The sequence below is a fragment of the Urocitellus parryii genome, chromosome 15 (assembly GCF_045843805.1).
Source record: "Urocitellus parryii isolate mUroPar1 chromosome 15, mUroPar1.hap1, whole genome shotgun sequence".
NCBI classification, from domain to species: Eukaryota; Metazoa; Chordata; class Mammalia; order Rodentia; family Sciuridae; genus Urocitellus; species Urocitellus parryii.
This window is the reverse complement of record NC_135545.1, coordinates 32,899,449-32,924,385: the sequence shown is the minus strand read 5'-3', so window position 1 is coordinate 32,924,385 and position 24,937 is coordinate 32,899,449. Positions and strand designations below refer to the sequence as shown.

Below are 24,937 nucleotides of genomic sequence, written 5' to 3'. Positions count from 1 at the left end.
CCAGCCTGGGAAACTTGGTGAGATCCTGTCTCAAAATGAAATTTGAAAAAGGGCTGGAGATACAGTGCAGTGCCAGAGTGCTTGCTGAGCATGTGTGGGGCCCTGAGTTGAATCCCCAGTACTGCAAAAAAAAAAAAAAAAAAGGTTGTTCATGTTTTAATTCTTTTGCTATTTAATAGTTGTCAACATTGGCTCCAGGCCCTAAAAAATAACGGGGATCAAAAAAGTAGTCATAAGTTGAGGCAATTTCTTCGTTGTGCAAATATCATGCCGTGTACTTGACAAACCTACATGGTTTATTTAGCCTACGACACACCTATGCTATATGGTATAGCCTAGTGCTTCTAGGCTACAAACTTGTATAACATGTTACAAGTACTTTTTTGGGTGGGGGATACCAGGGATTGAACTCAGGGCACTCAACCACTAAGCCACATACCCAGCCCTATTTTGTATTTTTATTTGGAGACAGGGTCTCATAGAGTTGCTCTTAGCACCTCCCTTTTGCTGAGACTGGCTTTGAGCTCACGATCCTCCTGCCTCAGCCTCCCAAGCTGCTGGAATTCAGGCTTACACCACTGTGCCCGGCCTAAAAATACTTTTTATTTTTCTTTTTATATAGCTATAAAAAGTAGTTTTCTTTTTGTGGTGTTGGGGATTGAACCCAGTGTTCTACCACTGAGCTATAACCTGAGCCCTATTTAAAATTTTTTATTTAGAGAGGGGTCTCACTAAGTTGCTGAGGCTGGCATTGAACTTGTGATACTCCTGCTTCTCTCCTGAGTAACTGGATTACAGACCTGTGCCACCACATCCAGGAAAGTATTTTCCTTATATCCTTAATTCTATAAGATTCTTTCTATTAATTTTTACTTCTTAAATTTTGAAAAAATCAACTGAGACACAAACATATTAGCCTAGACCTACACTGGGTTACGATCATCACTATCACTCTCTTCCACCTGCACATCTTGTCCCACTAGGAAATGCACCAACACACATGGAGTTGTCATCCTATGTAGTGACAATGTCTTCTGGAATACCTTCTCAAGGATCCACCTGAGGACTGTTTTATGGTGATTTTTTTTTTTTTTTTAGATATAAGCACACTGTAATGATTGCTAAAAAATATAATACACAATAATAGTCACTTTATTTATCATTAAGTATTACATACCGTACATATACATGTGCTGTATGCTTTTATACAATTGGCAACACAGGCTTGTTTACAGCAGCATCACTAGATGTGAGGAATGCTTTGCAACAGAGGTGATGGTTTCACTAGGCATTAGCAATCTGTCATGTCCGTTATAATCTAGGGGACTGCCATCGTCTGTCAGTCTGCCATCAGTCTGTCGTTGACTGAACATCATCATGAAATGCCTGACTATTGAGGAAAGCTGCTTCTTAATTACCACATTCTCAGGACAGAGAAGCAATCTGCAAATTACCTTCTCCTCGACAGTCCTGAACTTTGTAGATGCAGGAACTGACAGCAACATTAGGCCCTTAGGGATTCTCTTCCCTTAAACACCCAAATCTGTTTCTGTAGTGTAAAAGATTCTGTTGCGTGGACTATAAGCACATGGAGAAAAAAGGAGAAACTAATAAGCACATTCTCACATGTGAGTATTATCTGAGATTTAGACCCAGCTCTCCAGAACTGGAAAAGTTGGGTGGCCTTAGACAGCAATGACAGCCATAACCTCACACCATTTCCCAAGCTTGGCACACATAGGGTTTCACCTACCCAGCACCTTTCCCTGGGTCTTGCTGGGGTTAAGCCACTGAATGAAGGTATTAACTATAACCTTACCCTCCCTGTTTAGGAAAATACCCTAGAAAGCAAGTGAGTGAAAGCAGTAATAGTACAGGTGACCTTCAGGCCCCAGGAACTTAGAAAAGGCAAGCTTCAAAATTAGCTATTGGTACCAAAGTATCTTCAATCCCACTTGAACATCACTATGCTGTGGTTAAAGAATTGTGGTCTCTAAAATAGTGTGTAAAATGGTTCACATACTTTGTGGGTGTGGGAAGACAATACTAGAACTCTGGACATTTTTATCTCATTTAAAAACTAGGATTTGTTTTATAACATAAAATTGTTTTAGAACTAGTAGTACTACATGTATAAAATTCAAATACCCATTTAATGGAAACACGTGATAAAATGTGTTTTACTGATTTAGGTATGTAAAAAAAAAAAAGAAAAAGAAACCATCAACTTAATTGCAAACTTCAGAAAAGAATTAGTACTCGGGAGATGAAAGAGAAGTGGTTGAGACATTTAAAGGTCCAGTTCTTTTCCTACTAGTTTGTAACCGACACTAAAAACTACTGCAACAGTAAGAAATAGATGGAAAAAGAGAAAGGAAATAGAGGGACACACTAGAGATGGAGTTAGAACAGCTTCTTTCATCCATCAGTGCACACACCCCCCCCCAAAAAAAAAAACACAAAAAAACCACACCAGAAGGAGTTATGATAGAGCCCGCTGGAGCAGCTGAGGAAAAATGTAAAATGGACAAGCTCTTGACATTCCCATGTAGCTTTGAGCACTGGATCTCTTAAAAAGAAAAAACAGACAACTAGTTCTACAGTACCTAATACTGTAGGAAAATGAAAGCCACATGTGAAGCTAGACTCATATAATTACACAGAAGCCACAACCTCAAGGTGGGAAGGCAGAGGGTATCTGGAAGTAACTACATATGGCAATAAGCAGCCTGTCCTCTTACCAGCCAGACATGTCTTGCTTGGTTTTAGGTTAGACCTTTTCCAAGGAAGCAGTACTATCCATCTATGTCCACCCTGGTCTGTAAATCACAGTGGACAGCCGCAGGAAGCGCAATGATTCAAACTGTACCAGAACTTGAGGACTCAACATGAAATAAGCTTTTGTGATTTCTAGACTGATTTAACTGGGAAGCATGGAAGCTGCAATCACGCGAGTTAAAAAAGAAACACTGATGTATCAAGGACTCTTCGCTAAGTGAAATAAGCAGTCACAAAAGGACAAATGCTCCATGATTCCTCTTCTGAGGGATGAGAGTATATTAACAGAGGAAGAGTAGAATGGTGGGGGTGGGGCATGGGAGAGCAGGGAGCTATTGTTCAGTGGGTACAGGGTTTCAGTTTGGGGAGATGGAAGGGTTTGGGATATGGATGGTGGTGATGGTTACACAACAGTGTGAATGCACTCAGTCCCACTGAGCAACGCACTTAAATAAGTGACTAAATTTGTTACATAATTTTACAATAAGAATGATGAACATCACTGAAATTGGAAAAAAAATTAATGAAGCACTCACTGTGAAATTGAAGAATTCAACATGAAACAAAATTAAAAACCTTTTTGAAATCAAAATGCAAGTACATAGCTCTAAGCTCAAGGTCTTGAGGACAAATCATGAGTCCTATTAAAGGAAAAACCATTTTAAAACACTAGCAGATGGGCTGGGGATGTGGCTCAGTGGTAGAGCACTTGCCTGGCATGCATGAGGCCCCAGATTTGAGACCCCGTACAACCCACTAGCAAACAGGCCACCATGTACCTTTCCTTCATTCCATGCCTCACTTTTCCAGTAGTGGTGGTCACTTTTTTGTTCAGCTTTGCCCCGTCCTGTTATTCATAATACACAAATGAAAAGTCCCAGAAACCAGTTCTGTTTGGGAAGGTTTTCTTTTGTTCTAGGCTTCGGTGGTTAATATGCTTGACAAATTTCAGAGTCTCTCTATCTCTGTAGATCAATGCCACAGAATTGTTTTCTGGAGTCACTGTTAGCAGCTGAAATAGGCAAATACAAAGCCACATCAGAACACAGAGCACATTCGCAAGTCTTCAACAGTTCACCATGGACACGTGGTTTCCACATCAAGTATCTAAGCTGGGGATGGGGGTCCTTTGAAAGACCCTTTACTAGGAGATGAGCTTTTCTCTGGTTGCCAAGGCATTTTCCAACAGGCCCTATTCCAGCAGCACAGACCGAGAAAGAATCTACCTAATGAAATCAAAATGCAAGTACATAACTCTAAGCTCAAGGTCTAGGTTGATATGGATGGTGGTGATGGTCACACAACAGTGTGAATCATTTACATCTAGCTATACTGAAAGACTCAAGGGAGTGTACCACAGCCTCTTAATCTGGATTTCTCAGAATAAATGCTTAGCATCTTTATTGCATGCTGAGTATTTGCTTATAGAACTTAGAACCATCGCAAGGCAAGATTTATCAACTAAAGACACTGCAGAGGTCATAAAGATAAGGTCAATGGAGAAGGAAAGCTTTCTCAAGAACTGAAAAGGAGAGTCTGCTATTAGAAACAACTTACCTCTTCATCTTCACCTTTGGCAATGTAAGAGGTAAAGCCACCATATTCTGGCTCCCAGCCTGACAAGGGGAAAACATAACACTCAGAGAGCTCTTGCTGCAAGAGTCACATCACCTGCTAAAAAGTGAGGGATCTGGGACTCAGCAGTCACCGGCTCTAAGACTTGGGAGCTTGAGTTTATCATCTGTTTTTCAGGGGTTCCCTTTTCCCCTAAATGACTACTTTCCCAAGAGAGCTGAACTGGGATGCAGGCCTACTTGGATCAACACTGAATAAGAAAATTAAGAGATAATTAAAGGGCATCAAAAGCTGTGGGCCAAATCCAGAATAAGTCCACAATTTACTGGAGTAAAATTATGGCAAGGTCCATCTCCCCCTTCTCCAGTCACAGATAGAATCCATTTTGACATGAAAGATAGTAATTCATGACCCCCAACAACCTTCTGCACTGTTAAGATTCTGTGACCTGAGATCTTGACCATAGCAAACTACTTTTGAATTTATTCGGCTGGAGAGGGTCACTCAGGAGGCTGCCATCTAAGGAAACACTCACTGCTTTCCCTCCTCCCTCTTACCTTCACAGCCACAGTAGAAAAGCAGGTCCAGGGCAAACTCTGTCTTGTTGTTGTCGTGGATTAAAGTGTAATGCCCAGTCTTCCAACGCCTCAGCTCTCCCTGGCACATGGGGACACTTGACTCTTAGAAAAACAAAAGAAGGGCCAGTAGATATTAAAAATAACTCTGATATAAATGTTAGATTGTAAGGAAATGAAAATTATGTAAGGTACTAAGAGGAACCCACTCCCCTAAACCTTCAACTGATCTACTGTTCCACTATTTGGTTATTTTTTTAATTTTTAAAAAAACTTTGGGCTGGATTGTGGCTCAGAGATACAGTGCTTGCCTAGCATGCATGAGGCACTGGGCTTGATCTTCAGCATACATAAAAATAAAATAAAGGCATTGTGTCCACCTACAACTGAAAAAAATAAATGTTAAAATTTATGCAGTACTGGGGATTGAGCTCACGGCCTTGTGTATGCTAAGCCAGTGCTTTATCACTGAGATATACCCTGAGTCTTGTTTGTTTTTTTTTTTTTTTAGTGATGCTGGGAATTGAACCCAGGGCCTTGTGCATGTGTGGCAAGCACTCTACCAACTGAGCTATGTCCCCAGCTCTACCCCGAGTCTTTTAAATTTTATTTATTAAAAATAATTTTTTTTTTGGACTGGGAATTGAAACCCGATTATTCTATCACTGAGCTACCTTTTTTCAAATTTTGAGACAAGGTCTTGCTAAATTGCTCAGGCTGACCTTAAACTTTTGATCTTATTGCCTCAGCTTTCTGAGTAACTGGTATTACAGGCACAAGCCACCAATGCATGGTTTTACCATCCAGTCCTACAAATGACAAGAAATTACTGGGTCTAACTCTGGTGCTGGGGAGGGAGGTTGAATTTCAATTTCTTTATAATAAATTTCAGATGAAGTAAAGAATTATGCAAAATAAATAAAACCTAAGAATTACTTTATATTCTCTTGAAGTAAGGAAGAGATTTCTAAACATGTCACCACACACACACACACACACAAACAAAACAAAACAAAACCCAGAAGCCATGAAAAGCAGACAGATCTGATTACTAAAACATTTTATAAAACTTGTGGGCTGGGAGTAGAGTTCAGTGGTGTAGTGCTTATTTGCCCAGTACACAAGAAGCCCTAGGTTCAAGCCCCAGCATGAAGGAAAAAAGTTTAAAACAAGTAGAACAAAACTTAAAAAAGCAAACTATTACAACAGGACAGAGGGACAAGGTTCCTATACATAACATTTTTTCACAACCAATAAGAAAATGACAAAACCCCCAATTATAAAAGAAAACTAAGTAATAAATACAAGGGGGAAATTTTACAACCACACATTATTAATCAGTGAAAGGTATACATTTCACCAACATAATAAGCACAGGTGGAAAAGAAAACACATAATTAGTTTCCCAGGAAGAAGGGAAGTGTCATGTACAATGCTGCTGGGAGGGCAGGGATGATTTCAGTTTGGGGGAGTGCAGTTCGCCAGTTGATTTAAAACTCTGAGCAGTTTTGACATAGCACTTGCATTTTTTTTTCATGGTATACTGGAGACTGAATCCAAAGGTGCTCTACCACTGAGGTACATCTCCATTCTTCCTAATTTTTATTTTGAGTCAGGAATTCACTAAGATATTGCAGCTGCCCTCGAACTTGCAATCTTCCTGATTCAGTTTCCCAAGTTATGCCCACTGCACTAAACAATGTGCACTTTTAAGAAGTTATTTTAAGAAATTACAATAGTGAAGAACTAGAAACAATCTGAATAACTACACAGGACTGGTTAAGTTCATGTGATGAAATACCTTGTAGTCATTAAAAATTATAACAGTGGTTTTCAAAACTTTTAGCTGTGCATTCTTAAAATGAACTACAGACTCGGAGGCTGAGGCAGGAAGATCTCAGGTTTGAGTCCAGTCTCTGCAATTCAGTGAGACCCTCAGCAACTCAGTGAGACACTTTCTCAAAACAAAAAATAAAAAAGAATGGGGGTGTAGCTCAGTGATAAATGCCCCTGGGTTCAATCTCCAGTACCAAAAAAAAAAAAAAAAAAGGAAAGATATAAGAAAGAGTATATTATAAAATACTATGTGTGAAAAAATATTACAAAACAACATATATGGTATAATCCCATTATAAACACACACAAACCCTGTACATGTGTACATGCCTACAAAGCAAAAAAAAAAAAAAAAAAAAAAAAATACTGGAACATATTACAAATGTTAATAGTAGCCACCTTTAGGTGATTATTATTTTCCCTTTATTTATTTGTTTTCAACATTCTGAAATTGACATGTGTCTTTATATTTTAAATGTCCTTAAAATTACCAGGTTTGTATTGGTTTTTGTTATCTGACTAGTCATGCCCTAACTATGTCCAAAATGCTGCTATTATACACAAAGCAATTTTACACCTTTTACTTAAAAACAAACTATAGCTTTGTTCAGGTAAACTCTGTAAACTGATCTTTCTAATTCGTTTTTATATTCCCTACTTAATTTTTGGCCTAGGGCCTTACATACAATAGATGCTCAAAAACCAAAATAAATCTTTTGATTTCTCATACAGATTTTTTTTTTCTAAGTTGCAGGTCCCCATAAAAATGAAAGCAAAAAGGAACAGAAGATTTTTTTTAATCCTTGATTCTTCACTGACCTTCACCCAAATTCCTTTTAGGTTCTAGGCATAGATGCCAGTATCAATTACCAAGGAAAACTAATCTATGAAAAAAGAGGTTGTCCTGTATATTGAGTAGCACAGAAAAGGCCATGTAGGGCTAGTTTTCCTAAATATCCATGGTGACTGAAGTGCCTGGTTAGTCAGTTCTGGGAGGCCACAGAGTGAGTGTTGTTGCTCATGGTTAGCATCTTACAAAGATGATTTTGTTTCCACAGGTCTGCCCACTTGCTGCACAGGGTCCTTTGAAAGAAGCAAAGTGGAAACAAGGCATGTAAGACTGAGCAAAGTGACTGGGTGACGGATTTTCCAATCTAAATGGTCAACAGATGCTGAGAGCTCTAAGCTGAATTTGTAGCTTGGTTAATGGTTCCAAAATTTCCAAAGAAGCATTACTGCCTGTATTGCTTTCTTTTCCATCTTATTTGTAGATGATTTAAGTTCCTCTGTTTATAATAATTTCCCTCTATAAACCAGTCCAAATTCAAGCAAGTTTTCTTAGGCTACTTTTGGTCTTGGCAGAAATTAGTTGCTAGCCTTCCTCTCCTTCATGTTCATGTGTTTTAGAGCAATTGTAGCAGCTATAGCCTAAGATTATTTCACCCTTTATACTATTTTCTCCACCATGTGTACTATTCTTAGCCTAATACAATGCACTAGCTGTTCCCTTACCTAGAATTTCTTCTTGCAGATTCTTCCTGTAATTTAGATCTGAGCTTAAATAAACGGCAGCTCCTCAGGGAGGTTTTTCTGGAGGGGCTCAGTCATTTATCATATGCCCCTATTACAATGCTATGCACAGCACTTATCATACTTCTTGTGTGTAGAAACATTTAACCGCTGTCCCTTCCTACTGCAATGTAAGCTCCAGAGAAACAGAGATCTTGTCCTTGTCCATTTTGTTTTCCAGCCCCTAAAATGGGGCTCACAGTAGCAGATGCTCAAAAAATATTTGTTGAATGAATAAATGATAAATGGTTAATGGTAAACAAGGACAAATCCTAACAGCAGCTCACCTTTCTTTGCTTCGTTGTCTTCTGGCACTGGGTCTGTCTGCTCATGGCTCTGCTGGCTGTTGCTCCCAATGGCTGCCTGATTATTCTCGGGCTCAGAGGAGCTCTGGCTAGTTCCTTCTTCAGTGCTATCAGCAGCACAGGCTGCTTCTCCCTCTTTTTGGTCCTCAATCTCTTCTGAAGGTGCCAAGAAGTGAAGCTTCAGGCCTGTGAAGTTGGAGAGCAGCAAAAACAGTGCCTCCGAGCGAAATAACTCCATACAGTCCTTCAGTACATCAGGGAGCTTACTCTCCTCAGCTTTCTCATAAAACCTGAAAAGCAATAATGTCAAGTTGCATCAATTTCCACATGTAAAATTACTCATGGAATAAAAGGTCATCATCAACTTTGTGCCTCTTCCCCTAAATCTTGGCACAGGTTACTAAAACAAAGTTACTACAATGGCGAGATTTTGCTAAGATCTGGATGTCCCTAACAAAATGGATGCTCCTTGAAACAAATGGTTGTTAAAGCTAAGGTCCTATTGTTGGAAGTGAGCTGTTCAGACAAAAAAAAGTAGGCGCTAAATGCAGATGCAAAAATCTCAGAGGACGAGTTCTACCTTTTGTTAGGGGGACCACGGCTACTCCATTCCACATCTCCTTGCTCCAAGGCCTCACAGACTTTTGCAAATTTCTCCGGCTGGAAAATAAGCAATAAAGAAGCAATGAATGCCAGGTGCAGTGGCATAGGCCTGTAACCTCAGTGGCTCAGGAGGCTGAGGCAGGAAGATGGCAAGTTCAAAGCTAGCCTCAGCAAGGTGCTTAGCAATTCAGTGAGACCCTTCTCTAAATAGAATACAAAATAGGGGTGGGGATGTGGCTCAGTAGTCAAGTGTCCGTGAGTTCACTTCTTGGTAATCTCCTGCAAAAAAAAAACCCCAAAAACAAAACCAGGAGCAATTAGCATTGGACACACCTATAGTCCCACCAACTCTCAAGGCTGTTGCATGAGGATCACGAGTTCAAAGCCAGCCTCAGCAAATGCGAGACGCTAAGCAACTCAGTGAGACCCTGTCTCTAAATAAAATACAAAATAGGGCTGGGGATGTGGCTCAGTGATTGAGTGCCCCTGAGTTCAATCCCTGGTACAAAAAAAAAAAAAAAAAAAAAAAAAAAAAATCAAGTACACTACAAGAAACTCATTAATCTACTGAAACAATCACAAGAAGCTTTGAATTTATTTGTTTAATGCAATTTCCTATGGCTTCTTAACAGTTATAAATATGTAAAAGATAAAGGACAGCATGGTTTAAGTAAGCTCAATTAAATAGGGTTAAGCAAATTTATTTACTATAATTTTCAAATTCTATAACATTCTAAAGTCATCTATAACAATCTGAGAGAGAGAGAAGGAAAGAAACAGAGAAAATTGAGAGAAAGCTATGTGTGAGAGAATGTAAAATCTCTCTTCTCCTTTTCATAGAGGAGAAGCTCCTTTTGGAAGTCTAACTCCATGGGACTCATGGTCAACTGTGAAGCACCTCACCAACAGGTTATCTCATGCGGCCCTCACAGTAACTCTGCAAGAAACACATGGCAGGTATTATCCCAGTATAATTAATGATAAAACAGATACACAGATTTAGTGATTTGCTCAGGTTAGTAAAACTAGAGTCAGAACATGATCAGTTTTCTGACTTCAGATCTGCCTCATCATTGTCAAACACTCAATAGTAGGTGTAAATCAACTATAATTAGTAATCTATTATAAAACAATAATAAGCACCATATTCGTCAAATGAATAGAAAGGCAACTAGACACAACTCCCTTTCAACGTAGAAGTTTTGTGTTTTTGGACCATTAAGGATAGGGAACTGGGAGACTCAACCTACCAGACATACGACTGATACCAATGTTTAACATTTTGAATTCTGTCTATTCACCCATTCAAGTAAGACTGTATACCAAACAAGATATACAGAACAGGGCCAGGTGCAGTTGTATATGCCTATAATCCTACCTATTCAGAAGGCTGAGGCAGAAAGATCACAAGTTTGAGGCCAGCCTGGGCAATTTAGCAATATCCCGTCTCAAGACCAAAAAAGGGGTGAGGATGTAGCTCAGTGCCTGACCTACCTTAAGAAACTCCTTCAGGAGAATTTCAGACCGTTCTTCAAATTCCTCTTGAATCTGAGCTTGGTAATCCATGTCAAGGTACGTAGGGTTGATCCACTCATATAAAATTTCATGCTTTTACAGAAATCACACATGCAAAAGATGATTTAATTATTACTGCAGCATTTGTTTTTACATTATTTCACATTAGTAAGATATATGCAAATCCTCACTTTATAAGTTTCTCCTATTAAACAGCTAGGCACAGTGGTACACACTTGTAATCCCAGCTACTTGGGAGGCTGAGGGAGGAGTATCCCAAGTTCAAGGCCAACTTGGACAAATTAGTGAGACACTGTCTGAAAATAAAATAAAAAGACCTCGGGATGTAGTTCAGTGATAAGAGTGCCTGCCTAGCATATATAATGCCCTAGGTTTAAAAAAACACTACAAAAAATTATTTAAAATTTTAAAAGTGGAAAGGGCAAGCTCAAAATCTAGTTTCATTATCAAAAATAGCTCATCTTAAAATCAGAAAAACAAATAAAATACTATAGCTCAAAGATAAGAATTCCAATAATTTATCCTTACATCTTGGGGGATGTGAGGGTTCCGAGGAATGAGGGGTTCAAAGTAGTTGGGAGGCCTGGTCAGGGAAGGACCATGAAACCAGCCACTTATAGACAAACGTGACTTTTCTTCAGAGAGAACTTCAGACACCTGAAAGGACAAGACAGCAGCACATCAACACAAAGATGAAGAAAGAGGGCATCAGCTAAGGCACATTAATCTGAGGCTCCTTCAAGCTAGGTACTAAAACAACCTGGTCAGATAATAAGCCCAACAGGAAGCTGTCACATTTAGATAGTAGATGACAGAAAAGCATGATCCTTAGTACTCTATGTAATTTGTGGCTTACGATCTTTACCTGGTGAAAGGATACTGGCGACACTTCAAAGAAAACCAGTTTGTTCCATGAAGGGATAAGAGACTTGACAATCTGCTTCGGTTGAAAGTGTTCTGCGCCAGGAGAGAACACATCCACAAAGGTGGTTCATTATCATTAACCATCCCCAGGCTGCCTCGTCTCTTGACAATCCTCAAATTTCTAAGGTATTTAGATTTATAAAACTCTTCAGATCCTGAAAGATTAACCCCTTCATCTGTTTCACTCATACTTGCTAGTTCTGCTAGGTGACATGTATTCTTACTGTATCACACATCTGCCATTGATAAGGGCTGGGGGAGGTTCTGAAAATTCTCCTAGTGTCAACCTCTGGTGTCAATCATTCAAAAAAATCCCTGACTTCCTATCATGCAGACCAACTACAGGTGGCTTTGTATGCTTTCTACCTTTCCACAGTCAGTATCAGAAGCAGAAGCTATTTCTCACCTTAAATCAATTCTAATTAACTTTCAGAGTAATGCTCACTTTAAGTATAATTTCAAGAGGTGGTTGTCAGGGCTGGCTTCAATTCCTCCTGAGGCAGTCACTATAATGAATAGCTTCCACGCCCTTTAGGGAGGACACACAGTGTATATAAGAATGGTGGTGCTTAATCAACAGGGATTAATTCAGAGGTGGTCAGTGGCAGTGATGAACACAAACTTAACTTACCATCAACGTTGTATAGGTCTAGGGTGCCTCCCAAGCTCCTATCCCAGGAAGGAACAAGGTACAGAATGAAGGCAATTCGACGCCCCTCCAGCTCATCATCATGGCAGAGCAGGGCATCTGCAATAGTTGAATGCACACCTCAGATTCTTGCAGACAATGAGCTGCTGCCACTTTACTATGCATCAACGATCAGTCCTTCTGATATTCATCTTTAATGCCAGCTCCAGTTTTAAATGTCCCCTGCCTTTAAAATGACATTTCTTCTTCTTTTGTAAGTATAAAAATAAAACTGCCAACACAGAAACTCTATACTGAAAAGTGCACATACAATATTTTTATATGTATTCTTCCAGTATTTTTCTTATATGTATGCATTTACTTTAAAAAAATAATGTTCTCCTACAGTGGTTGTTTGAGGCCTACATTTTTTATTACATGGCAAGAATCTTTCCACATCAACATACAGATCTGACATCACTTTTAATGGCTGCACAATTATTCTATATGAATTATATATAGATTTACTTCCCTTCCCTTTTAATTGGTTTCCTATTTGTTAACTAAGTTGTTTCTATTACTTGGCTATTTTAAAGAATACTTTATAAAGATCTTTTAGTACCGGTTCCTGTTAACTCCTTAAGCTACATTTGCCATCTGATGGGCTTTTAGCCTTAGCAAGGTAGGTATCTATGTGGAATGAGATGGGGAGAGAAGGCTTCACGGGACTGAGATCATATAAACATGGAATGATTGTTCCAATAAATAAATGTATTAAAGATAATGGAAACCAGGTTTCTCACTGTGGAAGAAGGGAATTACAAATACGGGAAAGAAATTTAGAAGGAACCCTGGGATGTTCAATTCAAACTGGAGGATCAATGTAAATTCAGTCTCTTATATCTGTATAGACTTACATAGGTACAGAAAAACTTACAAATGTAAATGTATGTTTATGCATCCATATGTATCTTGATATGTATACAAGTATGGGCTACCTCTTTCTGATAAAAGGGTCTGGGAATAGTGCACCATAGTGGCAAGGACACTTAGAGCCTAGAGCTTAGTTTTTAAGTATCATTCTTCACTAAAAGGAACCAAGGCTCTTTGGAATAATGGCTGACCCTAAGTTGTTCTAGGACCTAGGCATCAGTAATATAAGCATGGGAAAATCTTGCTCTGCAGAAATTAAAAAATAAAAGCATGATGGGACTAAGGAAAGGAGACAGAAGTCAGTTTGAAGATACACTCCTTGATCAAGGATGATATAAGCATCAATACAATAATAGTAACTGATAACAACCCATTACATAATCCATATCAACATGATTAAATGATTAAAAGTGGGGAGAAAGATTTTCTTTACAGTAAAATGACAGCTAATAAACAGAAGAAATAATTATATTATAAAATCAACATTTGGCAACCTTTGCTGCAATAATTTAGCAAGACACCACTAAAAGAGTGAATCAAAGTTCAGTGAGAAAAGAGATAATTACCTAATCTTAAAGTATTTCTCCACAAAATACATACTGATGAAGGGAAAAAAGAATAGTGGACTAACCTATTCTTAGCAAACCTAATTAAGTAATCAAAGTTAATATCACTAATAATGTGACACACAGAAACTGTGTACCACTGTAGGATACAGTGAAGATAACACAGCAACATTAATAATATTCCTGCCTAAGCTGCTCATACTGAATCCAATCCTGAGGAAACTTCAAAGACCAATTTGAATTGAGGAATATTAACAAAATAACTCATCTGTAAATCTTCAAAAGCTTCAAGATTTGGAGAGTCCAGGAATGACTGAGAACTACTGTTCTAGACTGAGGGAGCCTGAAAAGACACATGAGGAAGCACTATGTGCAATCCTTGACTGGATTCTTTTGCTACCAAGGACCAAATGATGAAATGTAAATGTGGCCTGCAGATTAGATGAGAATAATGTACAAATGTTAATTTCCTGATTTTGATGGGTTATTACTATGTTGGAGAACATACTTGTTACAGAAATTACTGAAGTATTCAGGGGTTATGGATGTCCATGACTATGATCTACTTTCAAGTAAAACAGGAAACAAATGATTTGAACTACACTTGCTACTTTTCTATAATTTTGAAATTACTAGAAAATAAAAAGAAAAAAATATATTTAATATAAATGGCCAGGCAGAGAGTGGCACACACCTGTAGTACTAGCTACCTGGGAGGCCAAGTTAGGAGTACATAAAGTTCAAGGCCAACATGGGGCAATGTAGCAAGACCATGTCTCAAAAAGAAAAGGGCTGGAGCTATATAGCTCATTGGCAGAGCACTTGCTTAGCATATGTGAGGTCCTGGGTTTGATACTAGTACCATAAAAGGAATCAATTAATTAATAAATAAAATTTTGTTATACGACATGGCTTTTCATATGTATAACTAAGTTAAAAACAAACAATAAGAAAATACTTTTCCTAGGGCTGCAGTTATAGCTCAGTGGTAGAGTGCTTGCCTGGCATGTGTGGGGCACTGGGTTCAATCCTCAATACCACATAAAAATAAATAAATAAAGGTATAAAAAATACAATAACATTAAAAAAAAAAAAAGAAAATACTTCTCCTTCTACATTAAAAGCTAAACTTATATTAAAAAATACATTTATGTGTCCTGAAAAGAGAACTGGAAGAATGCAGTTTTCAAACTGGTGACAATGAATCTCTCTCATGAGAAGGAGTACGGAGGTGACAGGGACTGTCATGGCATTCACATTTGAATTTGAAATAAAGAGAAATGGCACTAAGGGAGATGACTGTTTCTTAGGAACTCTTAGAACAGAATTTATACTATTAATTATCTTTGAATCTCATGATACTGCCTGCAAGGTTAGTGTATATGTGCATTATGAGCATTTTTTCCCTTGAAAAAATGGTCAATAGCTTTTATCATATTTCCAAAGAGAACAGCTGTCTCATCCCCTCCAACAGGGTGGCTATTTCTGTATATGAGCTGGGTCCTTAGGAAAATCCTGATGTTATATAGGGATATTTAGGCTAGTATTTTGGTACTAGTGCTATCTTTCTATCATGGTGGAATTAAAGCCTTTAAATCTTATAGACATCAGGGTTTTATCTTCCTTACCAGTAAATTCATATTTAGCACAGGACATGTCAATGGTTGATTCCAGGTCAATTTTAGAAATGTCAGAAAGCCAGGTCCGGAAATCTTCAAATAGAAGTTTCCTAGAAGTAAAAACAAAAAATAACTTGTTATGTCAGAGTGTGGGTTCTAACTGGATCTGTGCCACAACTCTTCTTTCTTGGAGATCACATTTTATTAAAGAAATTCACTCTTATTTCATTCAAGACATTCTGAGAATGTTTTTCAGTTTAAACTTGTGTAATTTAAGATTAATGTTCCCAAAGAAATAAATATAAATCTCTAGCTACTATAGCATATTTTTCTCCAAAGTCTTATTTCATTTTCCTCCTCTTAAATTTAAAGTATGTCCTTCCATGGCAGCACTTTGGCCTTTGTCATATCAACTTATCACAGCATTCTAAATTACTGATTTTCAGACATGTTTTTCAGCAGTAAAATGGAAAACTCAACCATTTTTTTTTTTTTTTTTTTGGTATATACCACACTCAGCCTCACTATTTTTCCTTTATACATTTTACTTCCAACACCAAACACATTTGGTTTCTCTCCCCATACTGACTGATTCTCTGAAACCACCTATGTATCCTACATTTCAGTTCAATTCTGACACTACCTACGAGAAGTTAGCACAGGTTAAGGACTGAGTCCCACGAGACTGCCATGCAACTTCAGATACCAATCGCAAGTGCTTCTAAGTAGCTATAAATCAAAGGTTCTTACAACATTTTCCTTAATGTTGGCCATTTCTTAGACAGTTTACTTACTATATTATCAGTTTATTATAAAGCATGCAACTCAGGAACAGCCAGATGGAAGAGATCCATAGAGCAAAGTACTGGGGAAGAGGCAGAGAGCTCCATGTCCTCTGCAGGGACACCACTTTTTAGCACCTCCATGTTTTCAGGAGACTGAAACTCTTCCATTGGAAAATTTTGTGGAGACTTTGCTGATTAACCCAACAATCTGCCAGCCCTTCTTTCCTTTGGGAGGCTGGGATGGTCAGGGCTAAAAGTTCCAATAGAACCATCACATAGTTAGCTTCCTTGGTAACTAGTCCCTCCTCAGCCTTTGGGCTTTTCAAAAGTCACCTCATCAACATAAACTCAAGTATGGCTGAAAGGGGTTTGTAATAATAATAATAATAATAAAAGAAGCTCCATTCATCTTTACTAATCTTAACAAATTTCCAAAGGTTTTTGGAGCTTGGTGCCAGGAGTGGGGACTAAGATTAAATATATATTTCTTATCATGCACAAGGCCTGTGGTTTACTCCCCAGTACCAAATACACACACACACACACACACACACACACACACACACACATATTTTCTGTTATAAACAGCAATATCACAAACACTAATACTAGACCATTTAATGAACATTTGGGTAATACTGCTGTCGAAGATCATGACTTCAAATCACATTAACAATGAGTACTATACTAGCTGTACAATAATAAATAAAGTCCTTCATTGAAGTTCTGATGCTAGCAGGATACCAGTAAAATATGTGAACACTTCCATTTTCTTGCTAAATTGGTTCTCTAAAGAAATCTCTTTAATACAATTTATGACTTATTTGACCAATCATCTGTGAAATTATGTTAACCTTAATGAGTTAAAAACGTTTTTAAAGGATTTATATTTGTTTGAATAGGCACATAAAGATACCTCATTAATATTTTTTAGAGTACCCTAGTTCAAATGCACAAATGTTCGTAACTAAATATCAAGTCTCCAGGTAGATATTTAAATAATATTTCATTATGAAATACCATTTTATATTATATATTACTTAAACCAAAATATTCTATATAATATTGTGCTTATTAGTTCAACCACAAGTGTTCTGTAACTTTTAATGACACTGTAAATTATAAAGAATGGGTAGGCAGAGATTGCAAGCAATTTGTGTGATAAATATTTCTGTAAAATCTTGATACTTTAAACAACTAATATCATTAAAACTTTAAATCTTTCTTTAACTGGTATCATAAACTTCCACAACTTTATTCCATAAAAGGCTCTTCTAGGGGCCGGGGTTGTGGCTTAGTGGTAGAGTGCTCACGTAGTGCAGGTGAGGCACTGATTCTGATCCTCAGCACCACATAAAAATAAATAAATAAAAAATAAAGTCGTTGTGTCCATCTACAACCAAAAAAAATTTTTCATTTTAAAAAAAAGGTTCTTATACTCTATGAATTTGTCATAGGGACAGGCTTACTTCATGGTCATTATTAGCATCTGTCAGTACTGATGACAGAAGTTCCAGAATCCAAATGGGGAATGAAAAGATCAACTCTCAGTAATGATCAAGGAATTCTGGTTCTCATTCTTGGCTGTTAACCTTTAGTTATGGATGTTATAGTCTCAGATTAAATAATTACCAGAGGGTGCTGTGAACTCATGAGATGATGCCTTAAATTGAGACTGTCTTGCTCTGAGGGTGGGGAAAGTCTACACAAATATGAAACACTGTGTTTCAGTTAACATGTAAGCAATACCTTAAGATTTAGGAGAAACAGACTGGACATGGTGATGCACCTCTGAAATTCTAGGGATTCAGGAATCTAAAGCAGGAGCATCACATTTGAGATCCAGCCTTAGCAACAGAGCAAGACCATGTCTCAAAATAAAAAAGGGCTGGTGATGTAGCTCAGTGATAGAGCACTCCTGAATTCAATCCCCAGTAGTGCAAAAAAGGAAAAAAACCCAAAAACCCAAACCAAGAGTTAGAGGAAATAACCTATATAGGTTGCCGCCACATTTGAAAGTATTTCAGAGTAAAAAGAGAATGAGAAAAAACTGGTTCATACCAGATAGATGATAAACAGCTATTATAAAGCAACATGTGCTCAATACAGGAAAAAAAAAATCCTATAGAAGTGAAAAAAGAAAAACAAAAATTTATTTGAAAAATTCTAGCCAGGTATGGTACTATATGACTGTAATCCCAGCGACTAGGGGGCGCTGAGGTAGGAGGATCACAAGATTGAGGCCAGCATCAGCAAATTAGTGAGACCCTGTCTCAAACAACAAACAATAAAAAAGGTCTGGGGATACAGCTCAGTGATAAAGCACTGATTCCCCCCCCCCAAAAAAAACCCCAAACAAACAAAAACCAAAACCCCCCCAAAATCCCAGTGGCCCCCCTAGACCCCATGTGCTGTGTAATCCTTCTTTTATTTTGTACACATGGATATCCAAGTATATGTGTGCATCTTATTTTTAAATACAAGACCATACTGTATATACTTTTTTTTTTTTTTCCCTTGACACAAATATCTCATGCTGAGTGGACTGGCACACGACTGTAATCCTAGCTGCTCTGAAGGCTGAGGCAGAAGAACTGTAAATTCAAGGCCAGCCTAGGCAGCTCAGTGAGATCCTGTCTCAAAATAAAAAACAAATGGGACCAGGGAATATAGCTCAATGGTACAGAACTCCTGGGTTCAATCCCTAGTAGGCCAAGGTAAAAAATGCATTTCTTTTTATTTATTTATTTTTTTAGTTGTAGATGGACACAATATCCTTTGTTTTATTTATTTATTTTTTATGTGGTGCCGAGGATCAAACCTAGTGCTTCACATATGTAGGCAAATGCTCTACCACTGAGCTACAACCCCAGCCCCCAAAAATGCATTTCAATGAATCTAAGACAGCTTTGATTTTAAGAAGTATTATTGTATATATCCCTAAGAAAAAATGTTGCCAATTAAACTAGGGCAAAACAGTGATTATGCAAATCACTGGATCTCAGAGATGCTAAAATGTAAAAACTAAAATAAATAAATAGGTAAATGCACACATATCCTTATATCTATGTATACATGTGTATATAGTTCTATATTATCCCATGTTATGATTCATACACATATTTAATGACTATATAGTTTTTACTTTGTTTCGTAACCTTATTTCTGCAAGTAACTACTTAAATCTATGAGTTTTTACTATAATGAAGAATATAATAATCTTATACGTAGTCTTTAAGCATATCCTTAATTATTCTGCAATAAGTTCCTATAACTAGAATTACTCTGCAAAAAGATATGAATACTTTTAAAGGTTTTGATGCATCTTTCCAAACCATCTTTTAAAAAAAGACTGCAGCAGTGTATGAAGGTATTTATAGTCCTGTCAACAACGGGGGTTTTGTTTTCAGTACTTCACAATTTACAGTGTGAAAAAAATGGTATCTCCAGTTACTAACAAAGTGAAACACTTATTAAGAATTTGGGCCTTGGGCTACAGGTGTGCTCAGAGGTAGAGTGTTTTTCTAGCATATAAAAACCAATGGGGGATGGGGTTGTGGCTCAGTGGCAGAGTGATTGCCTAGCATGTGTGAGGCACTGGATTCGAGTCTCGGCACCACGTATCAATAAAATAAATAAATAAAAAAGGTCCATTGACAACTAATGTAAAAAACCAAAACAAACAAACAAAAAAAAACCCGGGGCTCAATCCCAGTGGCCCCCAAGACCCCATGTGCTGTGTATGCGCACACCGCTCACCCCCCAAGAACTTGAGCTTTAAAATATAGGCTTGAGTTTGTATCTCTCAATTTTAGCTGGGGAGACTTGAAGAAGCTGTTTAATTACTCAGAGTCTGTTTCCTACTATACAAAATGGGATAATAAATGTCAACAAAGACTATCTGACATAACATTTAAAGCACCTGCTACTCTGCCTCACACATATTTGGCACCCAACAAACATGATTATTTGTTTACCTTACTGCTGAGATATGAGGTTCTTTTCTCTTCTTCAAATCATCAGACTTGATCATGAAAGAAAAAGACAAGGATTTTTTTGTTATAATATATTAGACACAAGGAGAAGAGCAGTTTAGTGAGAATCTGGCAGTAGAGCATCATGGCTAAGAGCCTGGATTCTGAAACCAGACTAACATAGCCCTTTCATCTGGCAATTCTGACTTGGGCAAGTTACTTGGCCTGACTATACCTCATTCATTCAATAAATAAGTAGTTTTCATAGAGAAGTTCATGTTTGTTGAGGTAGACAGACAATGTAAAAAAGGGCACATGATTGGTATAAAGCTGGGAAAGAGGAGTGGGGAGTGCTGAAAGCCAGGAGGGGTTTGCAATGATAAATAATGGGACAAGAGCAGGCTTCAGTGAGGTGAGGCAAAGTCAATTCTAAGATGCTGCAAGGATACTGTGGATTAGAACACAGCAAGGAAAGAGCAGTAGTAGTTGAGATCAAAGAGGTAAAGGGGTCCTTGGAGCTGGTCTATGTCATTTGGCTTTTATTCAAAGAAATGAGGAACCACTGGAGTTTTAAAGCAAAGAAATAATGCGATTCCATTTACATGACTTATTTTCAGTTAAAATTCACATAAAACTTAGCATTTTAACCATTTGAAAGTGTGTAAACCAACTGGTTTCAGCATATGTATTAATGATGTACAGTAACCATCAATGCTAGGTCCAGAATTTGACACTCAAAAATGAAATCCTATACCCATCAGGAAGTCACTCCCCATTTTCTCCTATCCTAGCTCCTAGAAATCACTACACTAAAACCATTTCCCGCCCCTGTAGATATACTTTCCTATTCTAGATATTTTAAAGAAGTGGAATTTACAGCCTTTAGTGTCTGGCTTCTTTCGCTTAGCAAATGTTTTCAAGGTTCACCCACGTTGCAGCAGTGGATCCCTTTTTATAGCTGAATAAAATTCCATGGAATGAACAAACTATTGTTTATCCATTTACCAGTTGATGGACAGCTGAGTTTTCCCCTTTTCAGTTATTATAAGTAATGCGACTTATGAACATTTGTGAACAAGTTTTTGTGAACATATATTTTTCAATGTCTAGGGCCAGTTTGCATTGCAAAAGAACACAATAGCTGATATTGTATAAATAAATGAGGTAGGAGACCGATTAACACATTAGTAGAATAATCCTGGTAAGAGACAAGGACAGGTTGGATCAGGTGTTGGCTACTGGCAGTGAAAATGGTAAAAAGGGTTTTTTTTTACTCTGAATATATTTTGAAGGTATAGACAGAAAAATTTCCCTGATGGAATGGATATGAGGGGTGAGAAAGGAATCAAAGATGACTCATTTTTGGCTTGAAATACTAGAAAGATCAAGTTGGTGATCAACTGAGATGGGAAAATGGAGCAGACGCAGGCAGAGATCAGGAGTTCAGTTTTATAAGTATTAGGGCTTATAAAGGCAGATAACTGGGTTTTCATTAACCTGTATAATCTTACTATAGACAAAAGATTAATTTTCATTAGGTTTTCTGATTTAAGAGTCTCACTGTTTTCCTATATTTAGCTTGGTTGATTCAATCACATGTATGAGGTCCAAAGATAGATTGAGTTAGGGCAGGATACTGCCAGCTGACCAGACAATCAGTTCTAGTGTAAAATGATAAAAAGGATAGAAACCCATTATTTACTTTTATCCCAGATAAAATCAAAAGGAAATCGCATAGAAAACAATTCTTCATTTTTCTTATCTGTATTTTTTTTAACATTTTGGCCCTGATGTCATGAGGCTTTCTAAAGGATATCCAAAGTGATATATTCCCTGTACTGAAATATATCTCCCAAACTGAGAAAACCAATGACATATTTCTATGCTAGTCTGGGCTGAATCTTTTAAGAGTAGAAGAAAATCTTGATTTCGAGATAGTCTTTTCTGCTAAATTAAATTGCCCATCAAAATGGAATGGATTTAACTGGACAGGGTGTAATGCAGGGTATATTACAACATATGAAGCCCACCTAAAACAAGGACATAAACTCAAAATTTTAAATGGTTATTAACTTTTAATGCATAACTCCCTTCACTATACCACTCTCAAATATGTAATTTGTGCCTTTGTTTATAACGAACTTCCTTATTGGCAAAATGTATTGCTAGACTATTCTTGACTACCTTTGTCATCATCACCCCTATTATTTCAGACTTTAATGTTTTCTAGAGCAGGCAAAGTCAAAATCTCCCTTATGATTATAGCACCTAATACATAGTTAACACTCAGTAGGCTACATTAAATGAAGGAATGTTTTGAACAACAGAACGCTAAGGACTTCTCCTGGCACCACCCCACCAAGGCAAACTCGATCTAAAACCTTGAGTCTTAAAGGTATTAAATGGTTTTATAGACAATAAATTTCTGAGGTGGAAGAACGAATGTGACTGGGCAATAAATACCTGCTGGAACTTATATAAATCATTATACTTTTCATGAAAGTCCAAGTTCAAAAGTTCCTTCTGAAGCCCTTCCAAGAAGTCTTGGTTTTGGATGAAGTTTGGGATCACGCAGTGTAGAAAGGGGTCCATGTCCATGGCAATGGCTTCTGTAGGAAGGAAAATATTATCTATGGCTTTATTTCCTTTTGTGTTTTTGACCCCAAAGTAACACAACAAGGAGAATACAAAAGGGGATGTCGGTCATGAATTTTAGGGGACCCAATGCCTAATATCTAATATTTGGGGGTGGGGAGGAAAGAATCGGAAGCTCTGCTCTTTCTTTTCTTTTGGTACCAGGAATTAAACCCGGGGTGCTTAACCACCAAGGCACATCCCCAGCCATTTTTTTTTTTTTTTTCACTTTTAAACAGGGTCTTGCTAAGTTGCTGAGGTTGGCTTGGAACTTGCAATCCTCCTTCCTCAGCCTCCCAATCACTGGGATTATAGGCCTGTGCCACTATGCCTGACTAAATGCTGCTTAAAATACTAGTCCTTAAGATGAGCATAGGTGACATCATTAAATCAAAGTTCCTGCTTTTTTTAAATTTTAGTTTTTCAGTTTAATGATTATTGAATGTATTTTAGATTCTTAATTCTTTCCTCCCAAATCTAAAATTACAATAGAAAAACAAGAGCAACACTGGCTGGTAATTTCTCTTCAACTCTGCCATTTCTTCCCTTAGTTTACTATGGGAGGAAGTTATTACATACTTTTAAAAATAAAGCAGTTCAGGCATAACTTTTGATTTTTTGATTTCTATCCCAACATTGCACCCACTACCTCTGGAAGGCTAGATCACTATTCCTCTAAAACTAACCACCACCACCTCCTACCAGGTGCCTGGTTCAGTGGTGCTGTTCATGCATTATTATTTCATTTAACTTTAATGTGTGGGGTAGATATCACTACCCCTATCTTACAGATGAGGGAATTGAGAAGTCTGCCAGTGTCCAAACCCTGCACTTTGAATACTATGCGGTTCACTTTCTTCTCAGTATCCCAAACACCCAGGATTTACCTCTTCAAAGCATTTTAACAACTGAAACAAAAAAATATGGTGAACCTTGGAAGAAAATTCATGAAGAGCTCGTATCCTATAAAGTATAACTTGAAGCTGAGGGTGGAATCCCTTGAGAAATATTCAAGTGATCCTTCCCTTGGTCAAGACACGTTTATTTCTTAGGTCATACAGCCGACTCGACAAAACAAGTGCGCTCAGGTGTTTGCTCTCTGACAGCTAACAGCAAACGCTCTGGCTAAATTATCATGGGATGATTGAGCATAACGCTTGCCAGAAACATCACGAAAGCCACTTGAACATCTGTCCAAATATTTATTGGCCCTTACTCAGGGAAACATTTACTGATGCGTGCATGCATCTATCATTGCCATTCAACATCTTTCCGAGATAAATACTATTAATCTATATTATATATATATATATATATATATATATATATATATATATATATATATATATATATATATAAACTAAAGCTTAAAAAAGATTAAATCCATTGCCCAACGACGCACCATCAGTAAAAATTCTAACTTCGTAATCTCGGATTTCAGAAATCTATCAATTGGTGCGTCTACTTCCCGACACTCTCCGGCCTACATTTTTTCTTCTCAGATTTCTCACTTCAGACTAATTTTAAAATGAAAGGGAGCAGCAGTTGAGGCAGGAGGGTCGGAGGTGACCAAAGTCATCCAAACACCTTTTCCCCTGGGGCCCGGCTCCAGTCCCAGAGCTTTTCCCCAGGCTTCCAGACCCTTGCGCGGGGGCTCCTCCCTCATAGCACCCGGTTACCGTGATTGAACGGTGTCCTACGGCTCCAGGCCTCAGCCACCTGCTTTTTCAAGGTTTCCTCCGTGACAGCATCGGAAAACTGTGCTATCACCTCCTTTTTTCCCTTCTTCCCCACCCAAGCCGGGCCGGGTTCCGCGGGCCGCTTTCCACTCATCTCACTAGGTATACGAACCACGCCACACCGATGAAGTGGCTACTTCGTTCCGGAAACTACAATTCCCAGAATGCCCCCGCGATTTCCCAGCGCTACCCAATGGGAGGCATCAAAATACGAGGAGGCGGAACCCATAATCTGATTTATCAATGGAAGCTTCAGATACTGAGATCATCTCGCCAGCGATTGGCTCAATGGCTCTCGGCCTGGAAGGCCTCCGCCTCTCTACTTCCTGCCGCCAGAGAGCCCGGATTCACTTCCGGC

At 38.0% G+C, this 24,937-nt stretch overlaps 1 protein-coding gene across 1 annotated transcript; it reads right to left on the bottom strand.

Moving 5' to 3' along the window:
- Positions 1–1,133: 1,133 nt before the first annotated feature.
- On the bottom strand, positions 1,134–24,718 carry Ogfod1 (2-oxoglutarate and iron dependent oxygenase domain containing 1). The gene is made up of 13 exons (XM_026395682.2): positions 24,520–24,718; positions 22,670–22,815; positions 20,210–20,256; positions 15,457–15,557; positions 12,333–12,449; positions 11,643–11,734; positions 11,306–11,434; positions 10,736–10,849; positions 9,219–9,298; positions 8,621–8,928; positions 4,911–5,033; positions 4,336–4,394; positions 1,134–3,790 (listed from the first exon to the last, which is right to left on the bottom strand). The coding sequence occupies exons 1-13, from the start codon at positions 24,671–24,673 to the stop codon at positions 3,629–3,631; spliced, it is 1,632 nt and encodes a 543-aa protein (XP_026251467.2). The 5' UTR covers positions 24,674–24,718; the 3' UTR covers positions 1,134–3,628.
- Positions 24,719–24,937: the final 219 nt, after the last annotated feature.

What these genes read in the sequence shown, in the direction of transcription:
- Ogfod1 (XM_026395682.2), bottom strand. Translation starts at nt 24,673, where the DNA reads ATGAGTGGAAAGCGGCCCGCGGAACCCGGCCCGGCTTGGGTGGGGAAG. An exon ending in TAGGACACCGTTCAATCACG is followed by an intron (nt 22,816 to 24,519) that starts GTAACCGGGTGC and finishes TCCTTCCTACAG; the next exon opens with AAGCCATTGCCATGGACATG. An exon ending in AGACCTATACAACGTTGATG is followed by an intron (nt 11,735 to 12,332) that starts GTAAGTTAAGTT and finishes CTCCTGGCGCAG; the next exon opens with AACACTTTCAACCGAAGCAG.